Source organism: Sorex araneus, chromosome 4, assembly GCF_027595985.1.
Source record: "Sorex araneus isolate mSorAra2 chromosome 4, mSorAra2.pri, whole genome shotgun sequence".
NCBI lineage: Eukaryota > Metazoa > Chordata > Mammalia > Eulipotyphla > Soricidae > Sorex > Sorex araneus.
This window is the reverse complement of record NC_073305.1, coordinates 79,813,730-79,831,720: the sequence shown is the minus strand read 5'-3', so window position 1 is coordinate 79,831,720 and position 17,991 is coordinate 79,813,730. Positions and strand designations below refer to the sequence as shown.

Below are 17,991 nucleotides of genomic sequence, written 5' to 3'. Positions count from 1 at the left end.
ACCAAGCACCACCAAGAGTCATTCCTGAGCACAGAGCCAGGAGTAAGCCCTGAGCACAGGTGTGGTCCAAAACGAAAACAAAACAAATTAAAAAAAAAAAGCCCTCGATATCACAGACAACTGCTGGCTCTTCCAAATTACAAATGGAAACCACAGTTTGTTCCACCATCCCCAGAGCAGGTGGTCTCATCTCCAGTTATTTATTCCCCCCCATTCAGCCTCAACAAAGAAAGAGTGACACTACCACATCAAGAATTCCACCATTTTCTGGGGCTGGAGTGATGCCGCAGTGGGTAGGGTGTTTGCCTTGCACGTGGCCAACCCAGGTTCGATTCCCAGCATCCCATATGGTCCCCTGAGCACCTGCCAGGAGTAATTCCTGAGTGCATAAGCCAGGAGTAACTCCTGTGCATCGCCAAGTGTGACCCCAAAAAGCAAAAAAAAAAACAAGAATTCCACCATTTCCTGACAGTATTTTCTTACTGCTGTTACCATCACAAAAGCACTAGTACTATTATAGAAAAGGATTCTGGTGGTTACATCTCTAAGTAGAAGTAACAGGAATCCTAGCAGATGCTTATCAATGTTTCTTAAAATTCTTCTTCTGATCAGTTTTTTGTCATGTTTCACGATGCCAGGAATGGAATTCAGGGCCTCACCCGTTCGAGACATACAATCTACCTCTGGCTATGTACATCCACGGTCCTATTGACTGTTTTTAATTTCCTAATTTTTCTACCAGGTGCTTAGCTACAGTTTTCTATTTGTACAAGTTTTGTAAATTCACTTTCTGTTCAAGTACTACCCTTTCATCATCATTTAAGATGAGTCTGTAATGAGAATGAACACAGATCTTGTTATTTTCATCTCACAAAACTCGGAATTTCAGCTTTGCTCGTGAAACTTTCATCTTAATGAATTTAATGTTCATTCAAAAAAAATTTCTTCTGAATGTGAGATCCTATACATTGGGATTTCTTCATATATAGCAATGCTACTACATCACTGGGCACATTTCCCAAGCTCGCACTGCTTCACAACTTCAACTAAGAATCCTGGGCCCAACACCAGGCGCTTCCACAACTTCAATGACAAAGCAGTAATGAATAACTGAATGGGAAGAGACCTGGGCTCCTTGCCCACTTCCATAAATCATCTGCTGACTTGCAGGGTGACACAGAGCAAATGAGTTTTCAAATGCCCATGCCTTGGTTTACCTACCTGTAAAATGCATAATGCATCCCTCAAAGGGATGTTAAGAGAATCAGTGAGGTAATGTCTAAGGGTTTGGAACTCGTTGGCAGAAAGGCGCTAGATAATTACTATTTGGTATTTAAGTTGCCCTTCAGGTGTGCCAGCTACTTTATGATCATTCCTTAGCATTCCTCCCAGCTACTGTGAAGTTGTCTTCACCTCTACTCTCACTTAAAAGAGGAAGAAACTGATCTGGAGAGAAATTGGGTGATTTACTTCCATGACGCGGAGGTCTCCAAAGGAGAATCTCCAATGGGGCTGGAGCGATAGCACAGCGGGTAGGGCATTTGCCTTGCACGTGGCCTATCCGGGTTCAAATCCCAGTGTCCCATGTGGTCCCCTGAGCACTGCCAGGAGTAATTCCTGAGTACAGAGCCAGTAGTAACCCCTGTGCATTGCTGGGTGTGACCCCCCCCCCAAAAAAAAGGAGAATCTCCAAGTTTCCCATAACCATCACTGAACCACCACGCATTGAACACAAACTACCTCCACACACAGATAAAGTCCTTCTTTGCTTCTCTAAAAGAGCCCTCTTGGTACAAACAAAACAAAAAAGCAAGCATCATACCTTGGTTTTGTAGAAAAGAGGGAACAGTGAGAAAGGAAAACAAAAACAAAAGCCCTAAGATTAGGAGTGGAGCAATAGTAAAGTGGGTAGGGTGCTTGCCTTTCACAAGTACTCCTTTGACTCAGGTGCACTTCCTGAGTGCAGAGCCAGAGCCATACTCAATCCCTGGCTCCTACAATCCCACCAGAAATGAGCCCGGAGTAAATCCTGAGCACTGCCAGGTGTGGCACAAAAACCAAAACCAAAACAAATGTTCTAGAATTAGTAACACATACTGCATAATAACCTTCCATTTTTATTTTGGTGTTGTTGTTGTTGGTGGTGTTGGGGGTGGGGGTAAAGTATCTGAGACCACACCCAGGGATTACTCTTGGCTCTGTGCTCGGGATGATGCCAATGGTCAAACTTGGGTTGGGTACATGCAAGGCCAGGACCTTCCCTCCAGTAAACTATCTCTCCAGCCTGCACGCTTTGCTGCTATTTATCATTATCTCCCCTCACTTATTTCATAGCCTGTATTTCAGTACTTTCATAATCTCCTTGAAGAGTTCTTATTTTTCTACTAATTATTTCCAGGGTCAATGCTAAGAATGCATAGAGCCCAGGTTAGATCATCCTGAGTACTGCCTAGCCAAAATACACGCTAGCATTTTTACCTAACCTGTAACTCATGAAGATGAATGCCAAAAAGGTAATAACGAGAAGAAGCATGCCGCCCAGGAATATGCCATTCGAAGGTCAACATGGCCTTCAGGAGCAGAAGCATCAGCCTGCTTCCTCATCGGTTGACCACTATGCCACCAGTTATACCATTCAAGTCAGAGGTGCACAGAACCAGCACAAGAATTACCCCATCCAATTTCCCTGGAGAGACTCCAACCCCAGATCCTGGTTTCCCTTGATCCTGGTCTCCCCCAGATCATGGTCTTCTAGTTCTCTCAAACCATGCTCCTCTAGTTCATGCATCTGTTTTCATACCTCTGCTTTCTTCAATCACTCATTTACCATATGAAAGAAGCATCTTAGGAGCTGGAGAGGTAGTATAGCGGGTAGGGCATCTGCCTTGCACACGGCTGACCAGAGTTTGATCCTCAGCCCCCATATGGTCACCCAAGCACAGCCAGGAGTAAGTCCTGAGTACAGAGCCAGGAGTAACTCCTGAGCATTTCTGGATGTGGGACTCCCCCCAAAAAATAAAGACTTTAAAAAGGGATCTGAGTGATAGTGCAGCAAGTAGGGTCCTTGCCTTGAAAGCAGCATACCCAACTTCAATCCCTAGCATCCAATATGGTCCCCTGAGCACTGCCAGGAGGGATTCCTGAGTGCAGAGCCAAGAATAAGCCTTTGGCAACACCAGGTATGGCCCCAAAACAACATTTTTTAAAAGTAGCATCTTTTGATACTCTAATTAAAATGATAGAATATGTGTGGGCACCAATATCTAAGAAATGCCACTCTGGAAAAAATCAAAGAAAGAAATGTCACTTTGGTTGTTCAATGAACAATAGTCAGATGACCTCAGAGGGCCCAAATAATGTGGGAGCTCCTTAGCACAAATCGAATAGAAAGTTCCAAATAACCTGACAGAATTCCCAGAGTAGGTTTTCCCCCAATCTCCTCTCTACCCAAGGGTCCTGGACCCCTGGTAACAGACACTCAGAACTACTTTCCTCCATCCTCCATGAAATTGTATTTACCTTTGTTCCATTCCCTGAGACACTTCTCCAACAGTTCTGCAAGTAAGGGACTGGAAGACCTAGCATAGAGGCAGATTAGAGGGATGGCTTCAGGACAAAGTCAGACAGACCCTTGAAACCATGACTCTCACATCACATCAAGCAGGTCACCTCCATATACAACAGGTCACCATGCTGTTACTTTCAGGATCAAACACATAGAATTTACCATTCACAGATTCTCCCTGCAAAACTACCACAGAATCAAGGAGAAAGAAACTGAATTCAGAAAAGAGCATTGAGGTATAAGTAAGGACAGTGAGGAAATAAGTTGGTAGGCAAATACAAACTGTCCTAAACCTTGATATGGCAACCCAGATAGTATAAAACATAGATTAAAAAGATCAACAATAGCATAGAGGGAATGGTTACAGTTGAAAGAAATCTGAAGTTCTTCAAGAGATGGGCAGAGATATGACATATGACAATTCTGGGTGTCAGGGATCACACCCTCCTATCTGTAAAGCCTGGGGTCACCCACTGAGCTATATCCCCAGACTTATCACAATTACTTATATTATGACAAATACATACTTTTAAATGGCAATGCTAACTATTAAAGGTAAAAAAGTAAGAAAAGAAACTTTTTTTTTTTTTTTTTTTTTTGCTTTTTGGGTCACACCCGCCCATGATTACTCCTGGCTCACGCATTCAGGAATTACTCCCAGCGGTGCTTGGGAGACCATATGGGATGCTGGGAATTGAACCCAGGTCAGCCTCGTGCAAGGCAAATGCCCTACCTGCTGTACTATTGCTCCAGCCCCAATAAACACTTTCAAAGCAGTCAAGGAGGAAAGATAACATATCTCTATGAAAATTTTAAAAAAAACTGTGAAAGTATTAAAACCAAAATTAGCACCTTCAAATAACCCAATGCTGCACTTCTCCTTGGATAGATAGCAGGCCTGAGAAGTACCAGGCATCGCCACCTTTAGAGCTGAACCACTGCAAGCCTGGAAGGCTTAAAGCAGGCCTTCAATGGACAGAGGTCCTTCCACACACCAGCCCCACCTCATTCAACCAGGGTTTCATCAATCACTCTCCCTACTCCCAAGAAAGGTTTTCAAATCACTTTTTAAAAGCAGGGACATGCCCTGCAGTATTTGAGGGCTCAGAAGATCACTTCTGGGCTGACGGAATGATCTCCAGCTGGTCATGTAGAGCTGCTGGGAATTGTGGAAAGAGTATTCCAGGGTTACACCCCATGGTACTGGAGTAGGAGGTGCTGGACAGTGAATTCAAGTCCCCTTTCATGCAACACATCTGTTCTACCTGCTTTGAGTTATCCCTCCAGCCCCTAAAGAACTTATTTTTTGCTATCTTGTGAATTTAAGTTTCAATGATCTTGCCCACAGATGTCTGAACTGGAGATTCATCTTCAATTTTATTTAAATGATTTTGTCTAGTAGCAAGTAGACTTCAGCCACAGTGCAAAGTAGCAGAAAAATTCTCAGAGGACCAGGGAGCTTTCCCTCCCCAATGACAATGATAGACAAATAATACAGACAAATACTATCTCCTACTGCATGGTTGCATATGATATTGAATTAATATTTTAGATATAAATATCTTATATGCATGCTCTTAATTTTTAAAAGAATTCATATGAAGAACCATATACTGACTCTTTTATCTCTGTGATCTTTAAATGTATCTTGAATTCGTATCTTACAAATGTATCTTACTCTGGTCCAGTCCTCCTTGAAGAAAATGCTATGGAATAAATACAATAGAAATAAAGGAGATTGGTCACAAATTTCCTTTCTCTCTCTCTCTCTCTCTCTCTCTCTCTCTCTCTCTCTCTCTCTCTCTTTCTCTCTCTCTCTCCTCCTCCCCCCAATACTGTTTCAGGAATAAATGGTTTCTGGCTGACACCAACATACAAACTACTGACACATTTGGATCAAGTCTATGTGTGCTTTTAGAACACACATCCCTTGAAAACTTGCCATGCTATATTTAGTCAGAAGTAAATATATCACTGGAACATATGCATGTGAAAAATGGGCCCCGACTGTAAAAAGCTATGGCTCCCTGTTAACACAAGCCCAAAACAATGAGAAAGCACATTCAAAATTAGGAAGCCGAGGAAGAGTGCAAAGGAGGGACACAAGCATGTTTTAACGGCTGTGATAATTTGCCATGAAAGGATGTTAAGGCCATAGCTCCTTGCTGCAGCATGCCATGTGCTGCTGAATTAAATTACTGCCATGCAGTCTGCTAGCGAAGGAATGTGTAAACAGGCCATATATCCTTGCATCAGTTCCACAGAATGTTGCACAACACAAAATGCCTCTCGATGTGTCATTTCCTTCTTGGCCATCTTCCCAGCTCCTGACAGTCAGTCAACAAAAAAAAAGACTGAAAGAAATTTAAAACTGCTCCTCTCAAGAGCACATTCCACCAACCACCAGACATAACCTCCTCCAGAGCTTCTGACTCCCCCTCCCTGCCTACTCCATTCTCCTGGAGGGGAGGAGGAGGGCAGAAGGACCTTCTTTTCCAACTGGCATTGTTCTCATAACCTAAAAATTTTCAACCAAGTTTCGTATATGAGTGACCAAATGATGAATATTTATGACAATCCCAGGCCGCTTGTCTTTACAGACTTTTTTGATGTAAATATCAAAACCTGGCATTTGCCCACAATTTCCAGTCCTGGGGCATTTCAGAGACAGGAAAGAACCAGAGAAAAGTCTATAAGACCAAGCACTTTTCTACTAGCGCTTTGTGCTAAGGACAGACATGCAGGCCTGTGGCATCACGGATCCACTCCAAAGCCCATGGAGAGGTTTCCAAATCATCTTCACAGATAAGAGATTGTGAAGACCTAGAGATCTGTTGAGATCACAAAGAACCATTTAAAAATTAGTCTGTTATCCTACCATAATTTTTTCCTGTTCTCCCTCTTCTTATTTATATACCAACCTCTAAAGAAGCCCCACAAGTGATAAATAACAAGGGACAGTCCCTCTAAAACCTCCTCCCTCATTCAGCTCAGATGAAAAGTAACAGAGAGTAAACACAAATGGCCACCGACATCATCTGGAATGAGGAAGAGAAAATGCCTGTTCTGATCTCTCTCCACCCTTCACCTGGCCAGCAATGTCTCACTCAGCACCCAGGAGAAGAACACAAATGAACACTAAGAAAGTGCCACACCTACACCACCGTGCTTAGTTACCTCCTGCCTTAATGTTGACAATAAAATAATCAGAAATTGGAAATGTCTCGAGAAGAAGGACTAAGGCAATGTTCACTGCAGCAAGGTGATGTTTCTGCAGATGCACTGCGCATGAGTAAGGATGTGCACCCGGAAGAGTTTTGCTGCAGGACCTGGGCCTAACAGCTCAGTAAACTGGGGCATGGAGACAGTGCTAGGAATGCAGATGCTGCGGTGTGCCCCCAGATAACCTCTCCTTCACCCTGGAGCCTGCTCCTTTCTGAAGTCACCAGTGGAGCCAAGCACAAGAGAGCTGCAGCCTGGGTGCTAAGCCTGCAAGGAAGAAGCTGCAGTGCTAGAAATGGGAAGGGAGAGCTGCTCCATCCCAACCCAGATCAGAACAGGTGCTGCCACGGTAGGAACAGTAGTGGCAGGAAGTGCACAAATGATTGCCTGGGTCCTTCTATTATTTGCTTCCCCAGGACATAGCAGAAAAAAATCTCAAAAGCCCACTCTCATGAGGAAGGTATCAGGTTTGCTGGTTTGCTAACAGATGAGAAATGTCAGCATTGGATGACATAAAGTGCCAAACCTCCTGGCTTGCCCATTTGAGAATCAAGGATAGTTCTGCTAGAGACTCGCCTTGTCACCAGGTACAATCTTTGTCTCTCATCGTCCTAACACCTAACATTTCTCTCGCACAAGTATTGATCAGGCACAGTTTAATAGTCCTCAGTTAAGACAGTTCCACGAGGTAATACCCACCTTTAAATCATTTGATATTTCCCAGATTTGCTAAGTTTAGAAGGAAGTTAGAAGAATTGAATCTTGAACTCATCTTAAGAACTTTAAATGCTACCCAGATTAAAAAGTAAAGACCTTGTGGGTTAGAGAGATAGTACAGTGGGTAGGGTGCTTGCCTTTGATGCAACCAGCTTAGATTCACTCCCCAGCACCAAATATGGTCCCCCCAAGCCCTACCAGGAGTGATCCTTGAGTACAGAGCCAGGAGAAAGCCCTGGCACTGATTGGGCTAACCTGCACCCCCACACAAAAAGTTTTACTTTGATGCTTGATGGTATGGGGAGATAACTGTACATCAAGATTGTAAACATTAACTATTGTAAACGTGTCATCTTAAACACAACAATAATAAAAAGAAAAAAGCGTAGACCTCAAAAAAAAATCATCTCTTCTATTTACAATGATATTAGACACCTAACTACTCATAGAAGCTGTTGACATAGATGGCCCAATGAAACCGGCCCCACATTCATATATTGGTGGAATTTCTTACCCTTGACTTTAGCCTTCAATCTCTATCTTGCTTTAGCAACAGAATTTAGAGGCAGTAATGCTATGCCAGTTCTGAGCCTCAATAAACCAGAGGAAAACCTAATTCCAACGTTTAGGCTTTGGGGAGCCCTGAATTGCCGTGCAAAAACAGACTTTGCTGAAAAGACCTCATGGAAACACCACATAGAGAAGGAGACGGTTCTAAAACAATAGGGAGTGAGAGAAAGACTAAGTTGCTCCATCTTTCCAGAAGCCCAACATTCTGGCCATTCCACTGAAGTGGCAGCTATAAATAAAGTCATTTTGGCGTATCACCTCTGTTTTACAGTGATGTATCACCACTATTTTACTGGTGTCCCTTGAGAGACCCCAACTAAGATTCCAGAGAGCTGATCAAGATGATGCCAAATCAACGCTCAGAATTGGAATGTGCAAAACAATTCACTGCTTATTGTTTTATGCCATAATTTGAATGAATGGCTTGTCATAGACACCTGAAAAGCTGAGTTAAGAAGATCACAGCAATAGAAGGTGATGCACTTTTCTGCCCTCTCTGCAGCCAATGATACCTTTGCCATCACTCCTCTCCCCTAAGAGCCACCATTTCAAGGCTGGGCATTGCCAATCAAGGTTTCACCTTTCTTAAAAATTATATTTTAATTGAATCACCAGGAGATACAGTTACAAGGCTGTTGATGATAGGGTTTCAGTCATACAATGTTCCTCCCCCAGTATACATTTCCCACCACCAATGTACCCAGTTTCCTTCCCACCAGCCCCCACCCCCCGGTCCCAGCCTGCCTCTGTGGCAGGCACAATAAAGGATCTTAAAAGTCCTTTAAATACAACTTTTCACCTTCCTGTAAAAAAGTTCTTCAAATAAGGTTGGCATTGAGACTAACTGTATTAATGGAATAAAGGATACAAACGTAAACCAACATTTGGGCCTGAGAGAATATGCAGCAGAATATATACCGTTCATTTGCCTTGCATGCAGCCAATCCAGGCTCAATCCCTGGAATCCCATTTGGTCCCGAGGCCTGCTAGGAATAATTCCTGAGCACAGAACCAGGAGTCAATCCTGAGTACAGCCAGGTGTGCCCCCACCCAATTAATAAAAAGAAAACCAATGTTTTAAAGAACTAGGTATTCAAAGGGCCAGAGAAATAATACAGCAGATAGGACACTTGCCTTGCACAGACAGAGCCAAGCCAGGATTTCATCCCTGGCATCCCACATGGTTTCCCAAGCCCTGCCAGGAAGGAGTGGTCCCTAAGCAGAGCCAGGAGTAAGAGCACCACTGGGTATAAACCAAAAACCAAAATCTTAAAATAATAATAATAAGTACAAGAGTTAGGCATTCACATGCATAGCTGTGGCTGGTGCTGCCACACTGACTTCTGCGGGTGAACATACAGCAGTTGTTCAGAGCAAACCTGGCAACAGAAGGTCAGAATGCCTTGCCTAAACACAAGACTTACAAATTTGGGATCTTAAGTATGATGTCATGTCTTAAAATGATAAGCTGGCAAAGAAAATAAATGACATTTTGCAAAGATGTGCACCGTTTTCATGTTTACGCTACTTAAGATGAAGGTTCTAATAAGTCATCGGCTATGTTCCTTTAAAGGGAAGTTTTATAACTGAGATGAATCACAACTGCAAAAGATCAAAGTTAAAAAACATCAATGATGCCATGGGGTACTTTTTAATCTTGTAATGAGTGATGATCATGTGCGCTTATGAAGTGAGTCCAACTGCCAACGCCAGATGTGTATATTAAGAAAAGAAGTTGTTTGTGATGTGACAGCACCGGTTCAGCTGCCAGAGAGAGAAAACATAGAAAGATGAAACCTTTCTGATTTCTTAGTGAAAAGCAAGTCTTGGCTGAGGTGGTGATACGCAGGGACTCAGACAGGGGCACCCCCGATGCTGTACCGGCGCTGGGACCTTTGTTCACTGCAGACAAATGGTATTTCTCATCAGTTCTGCACAGCTGTCCCCAGGCAGCAGGAATACCTACTCAAGGCACACTTCATAGTGATTATTAGTGTCATTTACTAATGAGCAGAAATTAGTAAAGCCATATGTGGAGGGGAAAAAATCATACACCAGAGAACAGAATTGAGATGGTATCTATTTCCTGGAAGCACACTCTAAGCAAAACCCTACAGTCAACTTCTGACACGGAAGCAAATTGACGTAATAATAGCTGGCACTTAATGAGCACTTGCTCTAGTACAGTCCCTGCACTGTGCATTTTACATACATTACATCATTCAACGGCCTTACAGCAGCTGATGGTGAAGATACTATTATTATTCTCTAACAGATGAAGAAACTGAGACAACAAGAAGTTAGGTAACTTGTCTACGACCATAAACTTAGCAAATGGTGAAGGCTAGGATTTCTATCCAGATAGTCTTAACACCAAAACCCACACCTTTAATCACTATGTTATGCTGATAAAGACCCAACCTGTTAACCCGGAGCTTGTCTGTGTTTAGATAGCTCATCTATCAAAAATACCCTTTTGAATGCCCTGCTGCTGAGGTGGGGTGGGATGGTGGAGGATGGGGTGGGGGTGGTGGGGGGATGCTGGGAACATTGGTCAGGGAGAATGGGCTCTGGTGGAGGGATGGGTAAATGATCATTGTATGACTGTAATGCAAACGCGAAAGTTCATAAGTTTGTAACTGTACCCCACGGTGAGTCACTAATAAAAAATATATATATACCCTTTTTAGTTTATACTTAAATCTTTAGAGGGAGGAGTAAAATTTCATTAGCAGGAATCAAGAATGCAAAAATCTTCAGTTGCTTCAAGCCACAATAGTAATAAACAGATGCTTATAGTTTATATGACAAATAATCACTACTTAAGGAATTATAATTAAGGGGGAAGGAGGCTGAAACAATTGCATTGATTGTCTTTTTATTCTCTCCTTAAACATGTTTATATCTAAAGTCCTTTTCTATTAATGGTTTATAAAATGCACCTCTTTGAAACCTAGAGCTAGGCTCAACAATCTATGTAAGTTATAGTGTATAAGTGTACACCAAATAGCCTCACCACCAATTTTTATACAAAGTTCTATTTTCAATAAAGTTTTATTGAAATAGCACACATAGTAATTCTTTTAAAGCTGCAATGGTAGATCTGAGTACTTGTGACAAAGCTCATAAAGCATACAAAACTGAAATTCTCTACTATCTGGTACTTCACTGAAAAAGTTTGCTACCCATGTTCCACAGACTCACCCTTTAACTTTATGTGCACACCCATCAATCAAAAGCCTGTGACACTCCCAGATGAAGTAAAATGAAAATCTTGGATGTTTGGGGAATTTTGAAAAACTCCCAGAGTTTCAAAATTTAAAAATACTGGAAGCCAGAGCAATAGTTCAGCAGGTAGGGTGCTTGACTTGCACCAGGCCAACCCAGGTTCAATCCCTGGCACCCTATACAGTCCAAAATCTTTCTAGGCATGATCCCTGAGTGCAGGGTCAGTAGTACACTCTGATCACTGCAAGGTGTGGCCCAAAAGCAAACAAACAAACAAAATCTTAAAACTCTATTTGTCTCAATAGAGTTTTAAAACACTGGATGCCCAAGATAGCCAACAGTGGAATAGGAGGAAATAACCCAGTAGAAAGAAACCTGGTCTAAATGCTATTGTAGGATCCAGATACTCCTGACACCAGACCCACTCCTGCAAGAAGGACCCACTGAGGCCAAGTAAGTCCCCTTATAATGTCAAGAAATAACATAACATTCTCACAGTAATAGCTTCTGAGAACTACTATTCAAATACCACCTTCAAATACCAACGTTCCTCACAACCCCCAGCACTTTTTTCTTTCAGAGCACTTCTCTGCCTTGACAGGGCAGTGAGTCTATCAACGAATTTATTCTACCAACATCCTCTTAAGAGTAGAGACACAGACACACACAATAATGGTTTTTCTAAGAACCGAGAAAAGCAGCTGAGATCAGCAGGAAACATCTTTAAAAGATAAGTATTAGTGGTGCTAAATGCTAAGAGTCTACTATCCTGCATTCAGCAATAGAATAACAACCAGAAAAAAAAATGGATGTTCTGGACTTTAAGAAACTGGGGAACTAGCTGGGGAAAATGTTAGAAGCTGTTTTCCATAATCAGGCCAAATCTCCAATTTATGACAGTCCAGAGAAGTCAGACAAAGCTTCAAGCCAGACAAGACCAGCCTGGCCTGGTTTATCCACCTGTGTTGCATGACCACTGATCGAGAGGACAGGAGCGTTGGGGCAGATAGACTTATGAACGGCAACTACCTCATAGAATATTCTCCAGTGGAACAGCCTGGGCCAGCACAGACCCGGTGCTTTGAGTCTAGCAGAACACCACCCACATGAAAGGGGAAAAGACAAACCTCAAAGACTAGCTTTGGGGGAGGGGAAACCTCCTGAGTCAAGCAAGCAGTCAGGCTGGGTGGAGAGAGAGAGCCCCAAGAGGAATGGAAGGCACCTCATCTTCCCACTGCTCAAAAGCACTTGCTGTGGGGAAGGCAAACCGTGCCCAGTCTGTTTCTCTCATTTTAGGGGAAGAAAAGATCCGCCACTCTCACTATCTAGGCAGGTGTATCACTCTACAACAGATATTTCTGCCAGCTGTACCTGCACCACAAACCAAATTACACTTTAAACACAATGGCTAGGGCTCTAATGTATTCACTCATCAAAGGCAGAATTCTATCAGATGTTTCCATTGGCATAGAATTCTTAATGTTGTATATATCGAATAATCTTTAATCTCTAAATACATTTAAATACTGCTATGCCAAGTCTGTTCAAATCATTTTTGGAGGGGAGTAGCCGACCTGTTTCAATTTAGATTTAGCAGGAAAATGCTTATTAGCCCAAATGTATTCTGTGCACTAGCTTAAACTGATTCTGGATGTCCAGACAGGAAAAAATAAGCCAAGGTGGACTTTTAAACTTGGTTTGACTCTAACTGTTAAAAGAAACTATCTGTAACAATTATTAGAACATGACCAAACAACAGTGTTGTAACAATCAAGCAAGTTATCATTTGCAAATAAATTCTTTGTAATTAAGCAGTGTGCTCTTTATAAAGGGAATTGAGTGGGCGAGTTAAAAAGTTAAAACACATTCTTAGGCCATGGGAAACATACGCAAATGCTTTTTGACTAAGCTCAAGATTTTTCAGTTTATTGTTTTCTTCCTTAGCTCTTATGGGTCTAGTCTATCTATTGTGTACAGTGGGTAAGCAGAATTTCTTAGCAAATAGTTACAGTGAGTGAATAATTATTCACTCCTTTCTCAAAGTTATGGAGGCCTCAGCAATTTTGTGGCATAGATTAAAACTAATTTTAATTTTATTTCCTATTAACTGTGAAGTCCTTCAAGTTGTCACTAAAAATACAAATAAAAAACTGTGCATAGATATTTACATGCAAGTAGAATTAACTATGAGGGAGCAATTTCTCCAGGGTATCCACAATCTCTTATTACATTTCCAATAGGGAAGGAAGTACTTACTTCGGGGTTCTCGGGGTCCATCCACTGTAACTTTAATAGCTCTGTGATAGGTGGCTACTTGCGGAGGATTTGTGAAGACAGTTATGGTCAAGGTGAAACTCTTGCCTGCAGATGTAAAAAGGAAAAATTCAAAGTGAATATAAAAAGATAGTGCTGAGATTTATTAAAGCAACACAGCCCATCCAAGTGGCATTTTAGCAGCTCTGAGGAAGTAATTAAAGACAAAAGTCAGGAATTATTATTTTCTTTTTTGGGTCACACCTGGCAACGCTCAGGGGTTTACTCCTGGCTCTGCACTCAGGAATTACTCCTGGCGGTGCTCAGGGGACCATATGGGATGCTTGGAATCCAACTTGGGTCAGCCGCGTGCATGGCAAACGCCCTACCCGCTGTGCTATCGCTCCAGCCCCCGAGTCAGGATTTTTTTATTCTAAATCAGAAACCTCTAATGACCACTTCAAGAAGTTCCGAAACTCATTAAGTGCTAAGATGATCATTTTCAGGGCCAGAAAATAGCAGAGCAGTCAGGGGGACTAGATTTCAAACCCCAGCAGCATGCACGTGACAAAACCCCCCACCCCCACCCCCACCCCACCGCCCCGGCCGCCCCAGCACCACCTAAGTACCCCTGGGAGTGGTGCCTGGATCCCTTGAGCATTGCTTGGGAACCTCCCCACTTCAAAACAGAAATTATAATTTTCATGGCATTACTACACAAGAAGGCTCCAATTCCAAAAAAGCTGCTCAGTAGCAACTGTTGTAATGAAAACAAAAACCCTGGGCCACTTGAGGAGGATTCTGTTCCTTTCAGTTTTCTCCAACATCAGGAACACATCCAAGCAGAGACAATTTTAGAAGTCTTTATTTAGGATTAGGTCATGACCCCTTGAGAGAACAATAGTAAATCACTGTTGATTATGTTATTTACTTCACATGGCTTTAGCATTTCATTTGCTTAACTGCACTACAATAAGAAGATGAAAGAGGACAGTTCTTATGGGAATCATTTTAACAGGAGCCAGTGTCTCCTGTCCTGGCCTTAATGTGCCTGTGGTATGATGATTTCATCATTACTGGAACAAAGTTTTTCTCCTCCCTGCCTACCCTTTCCCTAACATACATCCTGACTGTTAAGTCTTTAAATAACTCCCTCCCTGACAGTGACTTATTTCTCTCTAAGTGCACATGACATAGTCCAATAGAAATATAAGTTTTTACTTTTAGCAGAAGGTGTGCTTCATAAAAAGATTACATCTGATGTTTCAAATGAATGAGCTGGGGGGGGGGGGCGGGAAAGGTGATGAATAGAGGAGGGCGGAGAGAAAGAACAGGGCAAATTTTGGTAGTCGATCTGGCTGTTTGCTTTCTCCAGAAGATACCAGACGCTGCTGTACAGACTTACTGACAGTTGTAATCAGTTAGATTTGCAACGGTTAGTCATGTCAGATAGTCAAAACTGCAAACTGTTACAAGACAGGAAAAGGTGGGCGTGAAACAGTGACTCAATAAAACATTCAGCAATCTCAAGCCAGCGTCTTCATTTAGCCTGCTCTTTTAACAGAACTTTAAAAAGTTCCTCTTGTTTTGCTTTGTTTTCTTGGTCAGAGACTATTTTTCCCTTTACTGAAGGCTATTAAATCAAAACACAAATCTTAAACAATATGTAGCAATGCAAAGTTTAATGCAATCTTTTCAAAGCTTAATATGGAACAGGTTATATACAAGCCTTAATGTAGAACAGGTCTTTGGCTGTCAAGTCTAGTGAATGGGTTTTCTTTTCAACCTCGACCATGTAAGTTCCTAAAATATGTTTAAGACACACATCATTTGTTACTCAGTACATATAGCTTTACGTCTCTTGGCTATACTTTTCCATGGCCAAGAAGGCGGGGGCGGGGAGGTGGGAGGAAGGAGGAGAGAAAAGATAGGAATGGGGCCGGGCAGAGTGGGGAACAGAGGGAGAAACAGGGGGCTGGGAAGGATGAATACTGATTAGACACCTATTAAGTTACAGCCACTTCATACTCATGATTTCAGTGAACCCCATCCAGTTAGGTTGACCATCCCCATTTCACTGATGGGGAAACTAAAGCCCAAAGAGTCTTAGTAATTTACCCACACAATTCACAAGTGGAAAAATTCAGGATCTTGAAGCCAGGTCTTCCAGACTACAAAATTAATATTCTTCTTTATCATTTTTCTGAATAAAAACTTTTTTAACTAGAAAAACTAGTAGGAAATGTATTTCTCAGAGCACCAGTTAATTCTACGAGGCTAAGAAATGACAAATATGAATATGCTGATAGGGCACCTCTGTCAAGACCATGAAATATCCATTTTTAATGTATCGTTGTGTCTCATAGTTCTCCATTTTTTTTTCTTTTTTGGATCACACCCAGAAATGCTCAGGGGTTACTCCTGGCTTTGCACTCAGGAATCACTCCTGGCGGTGCTCGAGGGACCACATGGGATGCTGGGAATGGAACCTGGGCCAGCTGCGTGCAAGGCAAACACCCTACCCGCTGTGCTATCACTCCAGCCCCATAGTTTAACATTTTATGTTGATTCAACATTATATGTTGGATATTACAGGGATCGAAGTAATTGAGAACAGAGGGTTTATTACAAATATTAAGACTAGCCAGAAGAGAAACTAGGGAGATAGTTCAGTGGTCAGGACCCCAAATTCAGAGCCCAGTATCATTTGTGTGGCCCCACCTGGCGCCCCTGACCCCATACAGCCCACCCAAGCAGTTACACATCCTAAAAGTCCTGCACTGATCTGCCCAACCCAATTGGCCTAGTATCTCTGGGACTCGTCACTGCTTGGGAGGTCCAAATAAAAATTTTAATGGAATTAATTAAATTTTTTTAATTTTTAAAAGTCTAATCAGAATAATAAGGCAGCCAAGAAATCTAAACTAGTTAGGTGAACTGGAAATCTACAGAAATGGAGATGAGAAAGTTGAAGAAGGGGGCTGGAGCGATAGCACAGCGGGTAGGGCGTTTGCCTTGCACGCGGCCGACCCGAGTTCTAATCCCAGCATCCCATATGGTCCCCTGAGCACTGCCAGGGGTAATTCCTGAGTGAAGAGCCAGGAGTAACCCCTGTGCATCGCCGGGTGTGACCCAAAAACCAAAAAAAAAAAAAAAAAAGAGAAAGTTGAAGAAGCCACTAGGATCCAGATCAAGATCTCTCAAACAATGGAAAGATCTGAGGAATGAACAGGCTGCATCCCTAGTTTGAAAGTTAACTTACATTAAACCATCAGAAGATGCCATTCTGGTTGGATCAATGGTCCGTGAGCCAGAACTACATTCCTAACTGTGGCACCAAAGGCCATGCTTGGGCAGCTGTCATCCATGGCACTAACCTTAATAAATCAAGGATATAGATCACTTAGTCGTTTTTAATGGCACTAAAGAACTGGCTAAAGACTGTCCATGAAGTGCTTCTGGGAACTTTTCTATCTGAGATGGTTACAACTCCATTAGGATATTTTTAGTGACCAACATTTTTTCTTAATTCATCGGAGTGACCAACATTTTTTCTTAATTCATCGGAATACCTTGTGTAGAAACAAAAGCTAACTAAATGTAAGATTAACCCTATACGCACTAAAAGTCTTCTAAAAGTCAAGTCCGTTTTCTATAGACTTTCTTTTAAAGGAGGTATGGGTTTTTTGAGGGGCACAAGCATTTAAATGTAACAAAGATCTTCTAAAATTAAATCCTAATCCTAAGGCTAATGTGTAGTTCACACCCCCACCCCCACCCCGAGCAAAAGAAAAAAATGTAGTTTACTGGACAGCAACCATAGTACAGAGGGTAGGGTATTTGCCTTGCCTGTAGATGAACTGGGTTCAATCTCAAACACCTCAAAAGTCCTCCACGCCCCAACAGGAGTGATCACTGAGCTCAGAGCCAGGAGTATACCCTGAACACCTCTGAGTGTGATCCAAAAAACAATGGAGCTGAACAATTAAAAAAAAAAAATCAAGGGGCTGGAGCAATAGCACAGCGGGTAGGGCATGTGCCTTGCACGCAGCCAACCCAGGTTCGATTCCCAGCATCCAATATGGTCCCCTGAGCCCCACCAGGGGTAGTTACTGAGTGCAGAGCCAGGAGTGACCCCTGTGCATCGCCAGGTGTGACCCAAAAAGCAAAAAAAAAAAAATCAAGACCTTCCTTTTGAAGAAACATAAACATAAAGTTCAAGAAACTTTCAGAAATTCTCAATTAAATAATCAATTCTTCAGCTTATAAAGCACCTTTTCCTAAATTAAATGTTTCTGTAAATAGGATTTTCTTATATTAAAATGCCCAGATTCCACTTTTTTAAAATCACTTTCCATCAATGATTTAAAATGCAGGCAGCTTTAAAAATGTAGGCTCTTAAGGAGTTAGCACTCATTAGATAACTAATTGTATCA

The 17,991-nt window shown here is 42.2% G+C and overlaps 1 protein-coding gene across 4 annotated transcripts in view; it reads right to left on the bottom strand.

The window, feature by feature from the left end:
- Positions 1-17,991, bottom strand: part of RUNX2 (RUNX family transcription factor 2) — a 305,232-nt gene that overhangs the window by 273,643 nt on the left and 13,598 nt on the right. For all 4 annotated transcript variants that reach the window (XM_055135053.1, XM_055135054.1, XM_055135055.1 and 1 more), the window contains exon 3: positions 13,559-13,663. In XM_055135053.1, the coding sequence (XP_054991028.1) occupies positions 13,559-13,663 (105 nt within the window). The remainder of the gene's footprint in view (positions 1-13,558; positions 13,664-17,991) is intronic.